Source organism: Salvelinus sp. IW2-2015, linkage group LG33 (assembly GCF_002910315.2).
Source record: "Salvelinus sp. IW2-2015 linkage group LG33, ASM291031v2, whole genome shotgun sequence".
In the NCBI taxonomy this organism is placed as follows: domain Eukaryota; kingdom Metazoa; phylum Chordata; class Actinopteri; order Salmoniformes; family Salmonidae; genus Salvelinus; species Salvelinus sp. IW2-2015.
This window is the reverse complement of record NC_036872.1, coordinates 9,583,463-9,598,978: the sequence shown is the minus strand read 5'-3', so window position 1 is coordinate 9,598,978 and position 15,516 is coordinate 9,583,463. Positions and strand designations below refer to the sequence as shown.

The window sequence follows — 15,516 nt, the reverse complement described above, 5'->3', positions numbered from 1 at the left end:
CGGAGGCGTCCGCATGGTCCTAAAGCACACCGTTGCCTCGTTTTGTATCACATTCCAATGATAAAACTGGGGGGGACAAAAAGGCAATTTCAGAATGTGGAGGGGGGGGGGGGCATTTCCCCCTTCCCCAGTGAAAGTTGCACCCTTGGATGGCAGTGTATTTTAGACAGCCTTTTTTGCTTTAGCTGCGGTTTGTACAGCCTGAGACTTCTTGACCCATCACCCCTGACCGCTGACTCCTCTCTGTCCTCTGTAGCTGATTGGTCGGATCCCCACGCTGTCGGCCCTGTGTACTCTCCACACCGAGGAGCTACAGGCCTTCCAGCAGCTTCATCCCGAGACGGTCAATGTGCTCTTCCCCCCACTCTACAAGGAGCTCTTCAATCCCGACCCCAATGCAGCCATCACCATACCCAAGTGACTGCCTACGGTCCAATCTCAGAGAGTGGACCACAACGTGAACGTGGACGCATCATTACCGCAACCGCAAAGCCCGGACCCCAGGCCCGGACCCTCCAGACACTTACAGCCGCAAACACTAGGAATGTCCAGCACTTATCCAACCCTATACACCGATACAGTCTAAAGAATGTATATAATGCACCCGTGACCAAGGGGCTCTTCAGAACTGATCAGAAATGTACAGACTTTAACTAGCACATTTAAGCTGTCTTTTAACTGGGTAAGTCAATTTGTTTATCTTTGATACATTTTTTTTTTTTACATGATATTGTGATATTGAAGGTAGGGGAGGGATTCGTGTGGATTCAGAAAAACTATTGTAGGTATTCTTTAGTACAGAGCGGATTCCAGTATTACTTATTTTTCTGTTCATATTTTAGTCCTAATTTAAAACTACAGCTGCCCTATGTGGCTGATACCTTGTCTATGTGTTTTTTTTATTTGATAGATTCATGTGTACAGAATTTGTCAAGTTTAAATGAGACTTGTTAAAGAATATTGGGTTAAACCTGGGGGGTGCTTTCGGTACGTCGAGAAATCTTGTCTGGGCTCTGTTGATATGTGAAGAGGGTAGTGCATCTTTCAGTTGAGAACTATTAAACTGTAAAAGAAGGAGTAAAACAATTATGGCTACTCTTCAAGGTGAAGATATGTACATAAATATTCTATTTTGTGTGAAAAAAAGTTTCTGGCAGATTGCCATCCTGCCAGCCCCCCTAAACCTACCACCACCTCTCTCCACCCCACCTAGCCAAAACGACTGTGTTGATCTTGGTGTCTTTTCATGATGGCTTACTTAGTCAGTGAATATAAGAACCCCAGTCACTGCATAAACCTCTTCCTCTCTACATCCCCCTCATTTTGCACAATCTACGCCCATGCTAATCACTGGGCATCTTAAATGAAGAATACTTTCTTTCTCTCTGAGGAGATAGAACTTTCAAACTGCTTTATCCTTATCCTTGCATTTCTCTGTTAAGCCTCATCCTTCTAGAACAGTCAATCACAGGGTAGTCATGATTAGCTAGAGTGGATACACCAGGATGTCCACTGATCATTTCTTTCAATTTGACTGACAATCGGACGTTCAATCTTTCAGATTAAAATGGAAACTTGAAACACATTCCACATTACAGAGAGTGCTCTCTGGGACTGTAGATCTTGCACTGCTTATTCTAGGGGTAATGGATATTCTTCACTGAAACGTTTGCCACTTAAAGTTGCAATACATTGTATAATCTTTATAGTAAGCTATGATAGACAATCACTTCCTGTTTTGTTTAATTTATGAACAGTTTAGAATGTTTTTCAAATGCTTTTTAAATGTTAATGCTGAAGATCTTCGAGGATTTCCTTCGATGTTATAATAGACACGTTTACGTGTTTCGCACAGTTGCCAAATCCCTCTGAGCTTTTAGTGGAGAATAGATGCTAGCCAGTGCCAGTGTACAGAACAGTATGACCTGAGACATTTTCCTCCACTTCCCATATGCATTACCCCCCCACCCTTTCCCATATGCAGTGAACACTATGTTGTCCTGTCATCCTCTGTATACAAAGGATGAGCTTCTAGTCATAGCTCCCAACCCCCCATTCCATACACCCCCCCGGCCCAAAAGTAGTTCCCATCCCTCTCCCCTCATAGGTCAGAGGTCAGTTGCTCGTTAAAGACAATCACTTGCATTTCGATGCACGACACAGCATCTCTCTCAGGGAGCAACAATTTTTCTGTCTTTGCATGAAAATAACATTTTTACATTTTTGAAAAATGTAAGCGTTTTTGGGAGAGATAAATATGCTGGTGGCTCCCAGCGAAGGAACCTACCCAGACAAGGTGTGTGTGTGTGTGTGGGAAAGATTCACTGTCCGGGTCCATATAATGGGGAGAGCCATTATCTACAATAGTCCCAGAAATTCCTTTAATAATGTCCTGAAAATAACATTTTCAGGTGCATTAATAAAACCACCCCTGTTCTAGATATGCTGCTTGTGTTACAATGAAGGAAGACCATAACTAAGCTGGCGCCCAACCATTCCACGCCTATAGGACAGTGAATTCAAACCCACTTTGTTTTTATTTTCCATTTCTAGACTGTGAATCGGGGGGTTGGGTTTGGGGGACGGGGTTGGTCATCTGAGTGACAAATCAACACTGTAAGGTACTGTAGCAATAATATCTGGAAAGCATTTACTACTGTATTGTAAGATTATTTGAATTTTATTACTATTACTATTATTATTATTATTATTGTTATTATTATTACTATTACTCTTATATTACTATTAGCCTATTGTCGTTATGTTATCTTTGCATGCCGTTTCATGGCAATGAAACATTGGGGCTTTTGTGTTTTCTCAAGCGATGCTGTGGGTCAGGGGTGGGAGTGATGGGTGGGTTTGGCAGGGGTGATGGGTGGGTTTGGCAGGGGTGGGATTATTTTATTCTGAATGTTATGGAGTAGCGTTTTCAGTGTGAGGGACTGAACGCATTATGCGCCTTTTACTCCATCAACAGACACCATGGAGCGCAGACAAAATGTGGTTGTTATCCCAACGAGACCACTGGACAACGTGCGCCGCCATTTTATATACTTAATCAAAAAACGTTTCACATGCTTAGTCAAATACACTACACCCCCAACTTCTGCCTCCTTAGAGAACCTGTGTATGTGTGTGTTTGTGTGCGTGCGGGCTTGTGTAAGAGGCTGAAAGAGTGAATGAACGAGAGAGAGGGAGAAATTGAGGTTCTTTGTTTTATTGATGCGTTGTATACTTTCTTAATGCATTAAACGTGTGTGCTATTGGAGTAGTGTTGAAATTGTTAATTTATTGATTAGAATGTCTTTGCTTCCCAGGGTGAGAAAGTAAAGTAAATGTAGCATCTGTGACCAAAACCCTTAAAGGTATGGGGTACAGAAACTAAAAAAAAAAGGAACATGTTTTTTCAAGTGCCATAGTTAGAGAGGACAAGCTCGATTGGCGAAATGGGAAATAGTTGCTTTACTGTGTGAGTTTACTTGAGAACCAATCAAAAAGGGGGATTTTGAGGCAAGTGTGTATTTCATTACATTGAATTGTTTGTTTATATGTTTGCTTTTTTCACTTGTTGAGTCAGCTCAGACCTTAGAACTTTGACCCAGCTTTGACCCAGCTGTGTGTGTGTGTGTGTGTGTGTGTGTGTGTGTGTGTGAGAGAGAGCTAGTGACATAAATGAAGAGCTTTGGTGATCCAGTTGTGTTGAAGTTCTGAGTTTTCCTGAGCCATCTCAGTGTCTCCTCCTTCAAGATGTAAATAATGAAGTCAAGGTCTGAAGTGATTTTTGTTAAATTCTATATTTTATCGCTTTTGTAGACATTTCTTTGTGGGAAGAAAAATAAAAGAAATGTTATGGATGCATTTCTGTCTTGTTCTTTTTCTATTCACACACACACACACACACACACACACACAAACTAGCATTTTGAGGGTAACAATGCTGACATCTTCAATGGGAACTGTGAAGGGACTAATAGCAGTATCTAAAAACCTGTGCTATCCATTATAATAATTGTAATAGTTTGAGTCTGAGCCGTGCAAATTCCAACCACCAAGAGATCAGATTGAGTTATTCTTGTATTTTAATTCTGAATGTAAGCCATAAGCCATGCATCAGCCCAGTTATGTCAATGCTCGATGAGAATAATCGTTTTTTTCATGTAACCAGTTTGAACATAAGCAGCATAAGAACACATTTTAGCATTCAGCATTGCTAAAAAAATGAAAATATGAGTGTTTGAAAACAGAAAAAAAACATTTGAGAGGGACTGTTTTGCTGAAAAACAAATCCCATATTGAAGCTTTAATGTGCAATGTCTGATAAACAAATAGTATTTTTTTAGGTCAAGTTTTGTTATAATTTCATAAAGAATAACATCCTTGAGTCCAGCCAGAGTGATTTGGTCAGTGTCTCTAAAGACGGTTTCCTGTTGAGTCACAAGCTTGATAGTCGTTGCGTGCTAGGATTATGGGACCAAATACTAACTTTTGACTACATTAATACACTAAGTGTATTTGTCCAAATACTTATGACAACTTCAAATGGGGGACTAGATACATAAAGTGCTTTCATTTCTAAACGGTATGAAAATACCCTCAAATAAAAGGTGACATTCTGAACTGTCGCCTCGTATGAAACATTTGATCTCAAATCCAGTATAGGGCCAAATTTCACTTCACTGTCCAAATAAATACGGAGGGGAGTGTATGTACATAAAATGTATTCGCCTTGGCCTCCCTCCACTATACACTCCATAGGTGGAACAAGACTACGGCATCTGGCTTGCTGTTGAGACTAGTGCAATGTTAACCATTTTTAAAACCAAAGCCCTACCAGCCATCTAACACAAGAGGTAGTCCATATGAAGTTGTACACTATCCATTCAAAGCCACAAGTGAGTGCTTTTATTCGTGGTAGAAGTTTCCCTTAAGCACACCTCTGGATCAAGTAAGCCTTCCCAAATCCTATCCATAACCATTTAGGGAGATAAAAACTAAACTGATCAGTGTCTTTATGCTTTAATGGCAACTTCATCCCACCTGAACCAGAGGTTAGGATGGCGTACTTCTGCTTTCAAGTCAGAGGTTACACTCTGGTCACGATCACTCCACTTTCCTCTTCAGAAGATCTGTGTTCTGTTTCCCCGCAGCTGTCTGTGCTCCTCTTCAAATCTGACAACACAAACATCAATCAGCTACATGGCAGTCGACGTAGTCATTGCCACTTAAAAGATAATTGGATCAGACCGGAGAGGAAGTCCATGGATTTTTCATTAATAATATGTTTTGACTTTATGGGAATCTTGGAGAGGACACAAGAAGAAAAGAAAAAAAAGCACCTTTGAAAATATCAAAACCAGTATGGCTGAATGTTTGCGTGTGTGTTTGCTCACTTGTTTGTTTTGGAGTGAATTTCCGAGGCGAGGCTCCCTCTAGATGCTAGTATCGTGCATCTCGGGTCTACCCAGAGACTGCAATTAATATCTAATCAAAGCTAATGTCTCCACAGCACTCTGCCAGCACAAAGCCCTGTTTAATATGTAATCAAAGAGAGCCCAGCACACCGCACAAAGCAAGTCCCTCCCCCTGCCTCCAATGCTTTGTTGTCATCGAAATAAATTCTTCCCTTGGCTTAATTAGCTGGTTCTATCTTCATTTGAAGTTCAGGCATTCATCTCCAAGCCAACGAGACTCCCGGGTGAAGACATGAATGTGACACACACACACACACACACACACACACACACACACACACACACACACACACACACACACACACACACACACACACACACACACACACAATCCATCTCCTCCATAACCCCCTTATGACAGTGGTGGTCTGAATAGTTCCTTTCTCTTACCTGAGAGTCCGAGGTTCTTGCAGCAGGAGTTGCAGGTGTGTTTGAGGACAAAGCTCTGGATGGCAGTGTCTCCCAGGTTAGCAGGACCAAACACCATGTCACCAGTCAAGCTACAGGTAGACCAGGGGCAGAAGAGGGTACCTCAAAAATCTATGTTTGTCAGATATACCTTTAAACCTCAAAAGAATGTATGTCAAGAAGATGATAAGTGTCGTGTCACACACTGAACCTCCACCGTGTGAGGTGAATACCTTTTGTCGTCCGCTCGGATGACTGATGGGTCTGTAAGCTCCGACCCCACTCCTGTGAAAGATTAAGGAAAGACAGAAGAGACTTCAATTCAATGTAGTAGTTTATAGGACAACCCTGTTAGGTGACGTGGGTGCAAAACAGTATAAATAATAAAGAGCAAAGCATGATGTTAACAAAATTCTGATCTATTCATAGTCAGACATACAGACAGCGCAACAGAATGTGACGGAGGGACAGACAGACAGAACAGGACAGAGAGACAGACCCTGTATGTCCAGCACCAGTAGTTCTCTACAGGAGTATTGGTAGGTCCAGTGGGAGAAGGCCAGGAGCGTTTCCTCCATTCCACAGCAGGGGGCGATCTCCTCTCCGCTGTTATTGTTGTACTTCCTGAAGTCACCCAACATGTTCCTCTCTATGGTCAACCACTGTCCGTCTGAGTGACAGTGAAGAAGAGACACATCCAGGAACCTAGGAGGGAGAAACACATTCAAATATGTAACACATATATCTCACACACACATTAGTTGATGCACATATGAACACACGTACACACGTGTGCACACATTCAAACTGTCATGGATTCCCCTGGTACTGCTGCTCATTCCGTTCACCAGCCTTCTAGCTGTCACTGAACTGGATCATCACCACCAACCGCGGACTGTCTTTTCTCATTATGCACACCTGGTTCCCATTCCCCCTGATTAGTATGTGTATATATGTGCCCTCTGTTCCCCATTGTCCTTGTCGATCATTGTCCTATGTCCGTTGGTCTTCTGAGTACCTGTGCTCTGTTTCATTTGGTTTTTGGTGCTACATGTACTTTTGTTATTACGGGTCTCGTCCCATGATTTATTTTAGAGGTTTACACCTCGCTCTTTTGTTTTGGGTCGATAATTTAAAAAAAATATTACGTATTCCTGCGCCTGTCTCCCATCCTTACTCAACGTTACACAGACAGATTCAATCAGCTCACACAAGCACACACACACACGTGTAATGTAGACAAGTCCTAGATGTTGAGTACAAACCTGGGAGAAAGGGGCACGTTTTCTGGTTTGACTTGGTTGAACACATGCATGAGTTTCTGAGCAGCTCGCTGTTGCTGTATCTCCTGTAAGAACACGATATGGCCAGAATGATGCTATTAGTGGATGTAATACATGCCAAGTAAAACATTAGGGTAAAAATAAGAAGACAACGAATAGACACAACAAAAATAAGGTGATGTGAACAGCTGTCTGTGGAAAGTGGATATACATAAGTAGGAGCTACACCAGGAGTTTTCCCTGACTATGTGGCCTGAACAAGTAAAGACTCTGAGCGCCAGTTATAGCCTATAACTATAGGATACTATAGGCTAACAATAACCAGGGCCCAGAGTTTAACAGGTCTCATAGTCAGAAAACACTCCTGGCCCAAACAACAATATATGATGTTACAGTATACAATGTATATGATGAAGTTATATATTAATTGTATACCCGCAGACAGAGTTGGAGGGGGGTGTCGCTGTGGAAGACCCTCTGCCAGGTGCGGATCACCTTGGGCTGGAAGGCTTTGACCACGTACACACAGCCCACACTCAGGACGTCCCCCTCGGCCCAGGTACACAACACGCGCATGGCCCTGCGCAGCGCCCCATCTAGACAGCCCTCGCTGGACAGCGGCTGCAGCACTGCAGACAACCCCCGGGGCGACCAGGAGATTACGGAGGACTCCGCACCTGCAGCTTCCACCTCCTCCAGGGAGTAGACACTCACCTCCTCTCCTGCTGCCAGGGACCATGCAACCACGGGGAAGATGGGTATTAGGGAGGCAATGGCATGCTTCTGAATCAATCCCTAACAGAGACAGACAATTCCAGTAGCATTGCTATATTCTTATAAAAAGCTAGCCAGATTATTCTAGAAATTGCTACATAACCAGCTAACACATTTTAGAACATTTTAGAGGAAACAACCACACCCTAGGAGTAAAAAATCATCTAAAATGCAAAAACAGTGAACTATTCCTTTAACGTAACTGACTGATGACTTACCCATTATGGAGACAGGTGTGAAGGGTATGGTATGAGCAAGCCTCATCAGGTTGTTCTTTTCCATGGCTAACATGGCAACAACACAACACATTTATAACGCAACACAATATAACACAACACAATGGAACACAATATAACACAACATAACCAGATAAAAACACATGGAATGAGGTAATATAGTATTAGATATATTTTTGGGGTTCACAAAAAAGCTGTGAAACCTATTGTTTCTGTGTGTAATTTATGTATTTTCTTGACATGGTCAAATAACTCCAGCACAGATTCACAGATTGGTAACTTTTTACAATTATTTTCTAAATAACACCAAATGTAGTAGGTAAGCCCATGGTCCATCTCTTAACTTAGTTTGAGAAAAGCTAAGGGGTTGGTTAAGAGATGGCTGAATTATAGATAAAATCAGGAAATCAGATTTTATGTGTCTATTTAAATCCTTCATAAATCGACTCCACAATGGCCTATCTACTTGAAACATTTTAGGTTCATTAAAGCCATTACCACGATGAACCATATTCCGTTTGGCATTGATATCTTAAAAAATAACAAAACTATTAAGAATTCACTTTTTTTTACAATGTAACGCTAATGCTTAAAATTATCATACAAAATCTACCTGTCATGAACTAAAAGTCAGATTCACTACAAATGTGTTCTTTAGACTCATCACAAGTCCCTAAAGAGTTTGAAAAAATAACATAAATGCATTAAAATATGGCCACATTATACCAGTAGATGCATATTAGCACATTCGCTAATATGCTACAATATGCAAAAAATTATTTAAAAATCTTCTCATGAACCATAGGAATGCAGGCCCATGGTACATGTCTTAACTTAGTTGAGAAAATCTAAGAGATTTGTCAAAAGATGGCTGAGTTATTGACAATACCCATCTGCAATCATCTTCTCCTCATGAACCACATATCAGATTCACTCCAGATGTTGGATTTAGACTTACTACATCAGTTTTTAATGGTTTGGATGTCAAGATCGTCTATAGGAGAGAGAGATGACCAAGGCGCAGCGTGTGCAAAATACATCTTCTTTTTATTATAAGAAGGAAAACTAAACAAAAAACAGACGAACGTGAAGCTATGAAAGAACTAGTGCACACATGCAACATAGAACATAGACAATTACCCACAAATACATGATGCCTATGGCCGCCTTAAATATGGCTCCCAATCAGAGACAAATGAAAAACATCTGTCTCTGATTGAGAACCACTCAGGCAACCATAGACATACCTAGACACATTCACTCAACCATAGACTTCCCTAGAAACATTCACTCAACACAAACCCATACACTCTAACAAATCCCCCTAGACACTACAACCACCCAAGACAAGACAAAAACACAAACATACCCCATGTCACACCCTGACCTAACTAAAATAATAATGAAAACAAAGATAACTAAGGCCAGGGTGTGACATTGGAGAATGATTCATTGCTGCATTCAAATATGGCGACACTGTACCTATAGATGCACGTTAGTACATATGCTAATGCTAAAAAACTTCTCATGAACCATAAAGTCAAATTGACTCCAGATTTGGTATATACTGTAGACTCAATGAATTAGCCTCTAATGAATTTGAGAATGATTTGCTGCTATATTCAAAGTCAGACACGCTACACCACTGAGCCGATGGACATTGGGGCATGAAATTTGGTATGTAAATTTGATATATAAACTTTATGTATTTGTCCTTAGAAGCTGTGTGAATATAAAGTCACTGCAACCTTAGATGTCTGCACCAGACCCGTTGGTGGCACTCTGGATGTCATTGGCACCAGTGACACTATAGGATACAAGAGCAATAACTATTGATCAAGTGGACTTTGTCTTGTGCAAATTATTGTTAGATTTAAATTATGCAGACGAACAACGTGAAATATTGTGAAAACAACACTAACATAAACCATTAGTCGAATTAACCCCAGAATTGGTATATAAACTTAACTTGCGTCAAGGGCCGGACTAGTCTATTTGGGGTGTTTTTGCAGTCTCCTTACATAATTGTGATGAGAGGTGTTTCAGACAAAATTATGCACTATAGCAGTGTTTCAGAATTTTTGCGTCGGGAGAGTTCAACCAATGACGTCATTGTTTGATTGAGCCATGTTTTGTAGCAATTATTGTGGCCTTTGTGCTTCACCGATTGCATGATCACGCTAGCAGTGAGTAGATATGGTTGTCCTTGTTCAATAGAGCCATTGGACTTGTCTCAACGATGTTCCTGTCTGCCAGGACATTGCAGGATGTCTAGTGTTATGACTTGCCAGTCCTGAGATGGAGATCGGGGGTGCTGGCTAGGCAACCCCTCCCACTCCCGGGGCGGTTGGCCAGTTTTATGATGGTCGTAAATACCTTCCCTTGTCAAGCAGTATGGAGGGAGAGACCTTAGCAGAACAAAGGACCTTCTCCCGCCAAAACTCCTACCGCCTCAAAATTGGAGAATTAAACAATATTTATATTTTTGAGAATGTGTAAATGTTCAGTGGAGACTGAAAGAACCCTCGTTGTGACATCATGAAAGACGGTAGAACCACATAACTGTACCTCTGATTGTATACACTTCTCAATTATGAGGTTTGCATCTGAATGTTGTATAAAATTCATGATTAAGTATCAGAATACTTTTAAAAAGATAGAATGTGATTTTAGTCTTCTAAATGAGAAAAAGAAAATTATGTAAAGTTGACCAAGTCAGTAACCACGCCCACGTGAGCACAGAGATTATGCAAAACGTAATGGAACTCCGTTTTCCCCAAGTGTTTAAGAGGACGCACTGAATAATTAACATATGAGACCAGTTATGTGCAGCGCCAGCTGAATACGTTAGAAATGGTTCAGAAATCTACCGCTCTATAGACCAAGCAGACTGAGGCACGAGCCAAATGTTGTAAAACGGTTATAAACTCTGAAACTATTGATCACTACAGAAGAAGCAAATCCTAGACGTCGCGTTATCAGTCTGCAGCTGGAAACTTATGTACAGTTAATGTCGGAGGTTTGCATACACCTTAGCCAAATACATTTAAACTCAGTTTTTCACAATTCCTGACATTTAATTCTAGTAAAAATTCCCTGTCTTAGGTCAGTTAGGATCCCCACTTTATTTTAAGAATGTGAAATGTCAGAATAATAGTAGAGAGAATTATTTATTTTAGCTTTATTTCTTTCATCACATTCCCAGTGGGTCAGAAGTTTACATACACTCAATTAGTATTTGGTAGCATTGCCTTTAAATTGTTTAACTTGGGTCAAACTTTCGGGTAGCCTTCCACAAGCTTCCCGCAATAAGTTGGGTGAATTTTGGCTCTTCCTCCTGACAGAGCTGGTGTAACTGAGTCAGGTTTGTAAGGCCTCCTTACTCGCACATGCTTTTCAGTTCTGCCCACACATTTTCTATAGGATTAAGGTCAGGGCTTTGTGATGGCCACTCCAATACCTTGACTTTGTTGTCCTTAAGCCATTTTGACACAACTTTGGAAGTATGCTTGGGTCATTGTCCATTTGGAAGAACCCATTTGCGACCAAGCTTTAACTTCCTGACTGATGTCTTGAGATGTTGCTTCAATATATCCACATCATTTCCCTCCCTTATGATGCCATCTATTTTGTGAAGTGCACCAGACCCTCCTGCAGCAAAGCACCCCACAACATGATGCTTCCACCCCCGTGCTTCCCGGTTGGGATGGTGTTCTTCGGCTTGCAAGCGTCCCCTTTTTCCCTCCAAACATAACGATGGTCATTATGGCCAAACAGTTCTATTTTTGTTTCATCAGACCAGAGGACATTTCTCCAAAAAATACGATCTTTGTCCCCATGTGCAGTTGTAAACCGTAGTCTGGCTTTTTTAKGGCGGTTTTGGAGCAGTGGCTTCTTCCTTGCTGAGCGGCCTTTCAGGTTATGTCGATATAGGACTCGTTTTACTGTGGATATAGATACTTTTGTACCTGTTTCCTTCAGCATCTTCACAAGATCCTTTGCTGTTGTTCTGGGATTAATTTGCACCTTAAGCACCAAAGTACGTTCATCTCTAGGAGACAGAACGCGTCTCCTTCCTGGGCGGTATGACGGCTGCGTCGTCCCATGGTGTTTATACTTGCGTACTATTATTTGTACAGATGAACGTGGTACCTTCGGGCGTTTGGAAATGGTTCCCAAGGATGAACCAGACTTGTGGAGGTCTACAATTTTTTTTCTGAGGCCTTGGCTGATTTATTTTGATTTTCCATTGATGTCAAGCAAAGAGGCACTGTCTGTGAGATGTCTCATATTATACATCATGCTGCTACAGTAGAAATACAGACCGTACACAACAATTGCCCATGAATGTCTAATGGACACAGACAATACCACTTGGATACAAAGAAGTTGATGACTCTCAAGAGATGTGAAAGGTCACATAACAACAATCTCCCCTTGTAGCAAAGTGACTGCGAACACCTAATGCACCACCCAAACACACCGTATGCAAGTATTCCCTTTGTAGAACTGTAATACTTAAAGGCGTTAGTAGTACATTTTAATTCTACGGTATGTATATGTCATACATTGCCATAACTGTTTACATCCTGCATACTGCTTTGTAAACTCACTTCAGTCTCTAGAGCAAATAAGCCATGTCTACTTATTTGCTATATTGACAGACTAATGTACTGTTTTATTGAAACTTTACTTGCGAATAAATGAAAGTTTAAATGATACACCAACTTCCTGCATCATTTGTTTTAGCAGGGCGATTGGAGCTAGTTTATCCAAATACATTTCATGGATATCACAATGAACCGATCCAGAAGTTGAAGTCAACACTTTATTGGTTTCTGATGCAGCTGGAATCATTTAGTCAGTTGACAGTACTTATATAAAACACAATTATATACAATTATATACGTGCAGCTAGCAATATCTATACCACAATGCAGTTGGGAGCATACTAGGCATTCTATATTATACTACAACATCAGTCTAACTGAATATGGATATTGTGTTGGTTGAATATTGCAGCAGGTTCCAGAATGTTCTTCAACTGGTGCGACTCTTGTGTTGGGTAATGGTTTAGCAGGTTTTGGCGCTGTGGCGATGTTGGCAGGGATGTTGGCTTTGGGGAGCTGTGACTCTGGCTCCTTGTAGACATCTATCTGGTCCTTTCTGCACTCCACAACAAGGTGGAAAAGCCTCTCCCTGAAGTGGTGGGTTCTGGGCTTGTACACTTTGTTCAGCCCCCACTGCTTCTACCACTCGCAGAAGATTTGTTTGTACTGCAAGTGTCCTGGAAAGACATGAAGACTGATCATGAGGATGTGTAACTATACAAGAAACCATGTTAATCTGTAAATTAAAAAAGGTACAGCAGACTGGTATGTGTCAATAACGGGGCAGTGAGATGGGCTGTTAACAAAGATGTGAAAAGTGTTAGGGGGGCTTGACTTGTAGAGTCTAGTCATGTATTTTTGTGTATAAGCACCTACAGCATCTACACCTAGCGTGAATAGGCTAGAAGAATATACTAACAGACCCTCTCCCCATGCCAAAGAACTGACTGCAATGGTGTGGAAAAGTTTTGTTTTCTCAAGAGGGTATTGTGCTTTCAGAATCAGATGACGTGGAGCTCGCGCTTGTTCCGGGCTGAAATCTTTGTCCAATGGGTCTACAGGCTGTGTTCTACTAAAGCTGGTGTCAAGGTCATAGTCATCAGTAGCAGGGTTAGTCTGTAGGACAAACAGTAGTCAATGATTAGCCGACATGTTACTACTTTGTCCCCATCAATACACACTCAAACAAGGTACTATATCCACCCACCCCCTTCGTGTCAATAGGTCATGCATGCTAGCCTTTACACACAATACCACCCCCAACAGACACCAGTCAGCTGCCCCACACCATCCACTCCACACAATACCCACCCCCAACAGACACCAGTCAGCTGCCCCACACCATCCCCTCCACACAATACCCACCCCCAACAGAAACCAGTCAGTCACCCCACACCATCCCCTCCACACAATACCCACCCACAGAAACCAGTCAGTCACCCCACACCATCCCCTCCACACAATACCCACCTCCAACAGCAACAATCCAGCAGTCTCCCCACAACATACCCACCTCCAACAAGAAACCAGTCAGTCCACCCCACACCATCCCCTCCACACAATACCCACTCCAACAGAAACCAGTCAGTCTCCCCACACATCCCTCCAATCACACCCACCTCCACCCCTCAAAAGACACCAGTCAGTCCTCCCACACACCATCCCCCATCCAACCCACCTCCAACAGAAACCAGTCAGTCAACCACACACCATCCCCTCCACACAATACCACCCCAACAGAAACCAGTCAGTCACACACACCATCCCTCCACCAATACCACCTCCAACAGAAACCAGTCAGTCACCGAGACCTTATTTTCTGCAAATTAGACTTCAAGTCTTGCATGAACAATCAACTTAGTCTCCATAATACAGATAAAACTACAGTAGAAGTTGTAGCTTACTTGTAAATACACCAACTATGACAACAAAACATGGTGTCATGGTTTTGTCTTTGATCATCATGTCTTGTCCCTGTGCTTCCCTCTGCTGGTCTTATTAGGTTCTTTCCCTCTCTCTCCCCTTCCTCTTTCCCCTCTTCGCTCTCTCTCTCTATCGTTCCGTTCCTGCTCCAGCTGTTTCTCATTCTCCTAACGACTCATTTACTCTTTCACACCTGTCCCCTATTTTGCCCTCTGATTAGAGTCCCTATTTCTCCCTCTGTTTTCCGCTTCTGTCCTTGTCGGATTCTTGTTTGATGTTTGCTGTCCTGTGTCCTTGTTCGCCCTGTCGTGTTTTTGCCTTCTTCAGATGCTGCGTGTGAGCAGGTGTCTATGTCAGCTACGGCCTGTGCCTTCCTGAAGCGACCTGCAGTCTGTGGTCGCGTCTCCAGTCGTTCCTCTCTACTGACGAGAGGATTTCAGTTTCCTGTTTTGGATTTACCTTTGATATATCCAGGAGAATCATTTGTTTGTTTGATACTGGAATAAAGACTCTGTTTCTATTACGTCGCTTTTGGGTCCTCATTCACCAGCAATAACAGAAGAATCCGACCCAAAAATGGACCAGCGACTACGGATTCTCGCAACACTGCCGTCGAGATCCAGGGAGCAATGCTCGGCAGACACGAGCAGGAATTGGTCTGCTGCTCGTCATGCCGTTGAGACCCTGTCCGCTCAGGTCTCCGATCTCTCAGGACAGTTTCAGAGTCTTCGTCTCGTGCCACCAGCTACTTCTCGGTCTTCCGAGTCTCCGGAACCTAGGGTTAATAACCCACCATGTTACTCAGGGCTAG

At 42.2% G+C, this 15,516-nt stretch overlaps 2 protein-coding genes across 13 annotated transcripts in view; one reads left to right on the top strand and one right to left on the bottom strand.

The window, feature by feature from the left end:
• The window catches only part of LOC111957920 (nuclear receptor ROR-beta), a 31,672-nt gene extending 28,821 nt beyond the window's left edge, over positions 1 to 2,851 (top strand). The window contains exon 10 of the mRNA XM_023979021.2: positions 257 to 2,851. Coding sequence (XP_023834789.1) covers positions 257 to 421 — 165 coding nt within the window. The 3' untranslated portion in view covers positions 422 to 2,851. The remainder of the gene's footprint in view (positions 1 to 256) is intronic.
• A 487-nt stretch (positions 2,852 to 3,338) lies between these two features.
• LOC111957921 (transient receptor potential cation channel subfamily M member 6) overlaps positions 3,339 to 15,516 on the bottom strand; it is a 91,598-nt gene continuing 79,420 nt past the window's right edge. For 8 of the 12 annotated variants that reach the window (XM_070436944.1, XM_070436942.1, XM_070436938.1 and 5 more), the window contains 8 exons: positions 8,155 to 8,220; positions 7,598 to 7,887; positions 7,145 to 7,227; positions 6,379 to 6,584; positions 6,113 to 6,164; positions 5,862 to 5,971; positions 5,391 to 5,457; positions 3,339 to 5,169 (listed from right to left, as the gene is read on the bottom strand). In XM_070436944.1, coding sequence (XP_070293045.1) covers positions 5,118 to 5,169; positions 5,391 to 5,457; positions 5,862 to 5,971; positions 6,113 to 6,164; positions 6,379 to 6,584; positions 7,145 to 7,227; positions 7,598 to 7,887; positions 8,155 to 8,220 — 926 coding nt within the window. In that variant the 3' untranslated portion in view covers positions 3,339 to 5,117. Of the gene's footprint in view, positions 5,170 to 5,390; positions 5,458 to 5,861; positions 5,972 to 6,112; positions 6,165 to 6,378; positions 6,585 to 7,144; positions 7,228 to 7,597; positions 7,888 to 8,154; positions 8,221 to 12,986; positions 13,899 to 15,516 lie in introns of those variants that run through there. The other 4 variants (XM_070436937.1, XM_070436939.1, XR_011474688.1 and 1 more) reach the window with 4 other exon arrangements.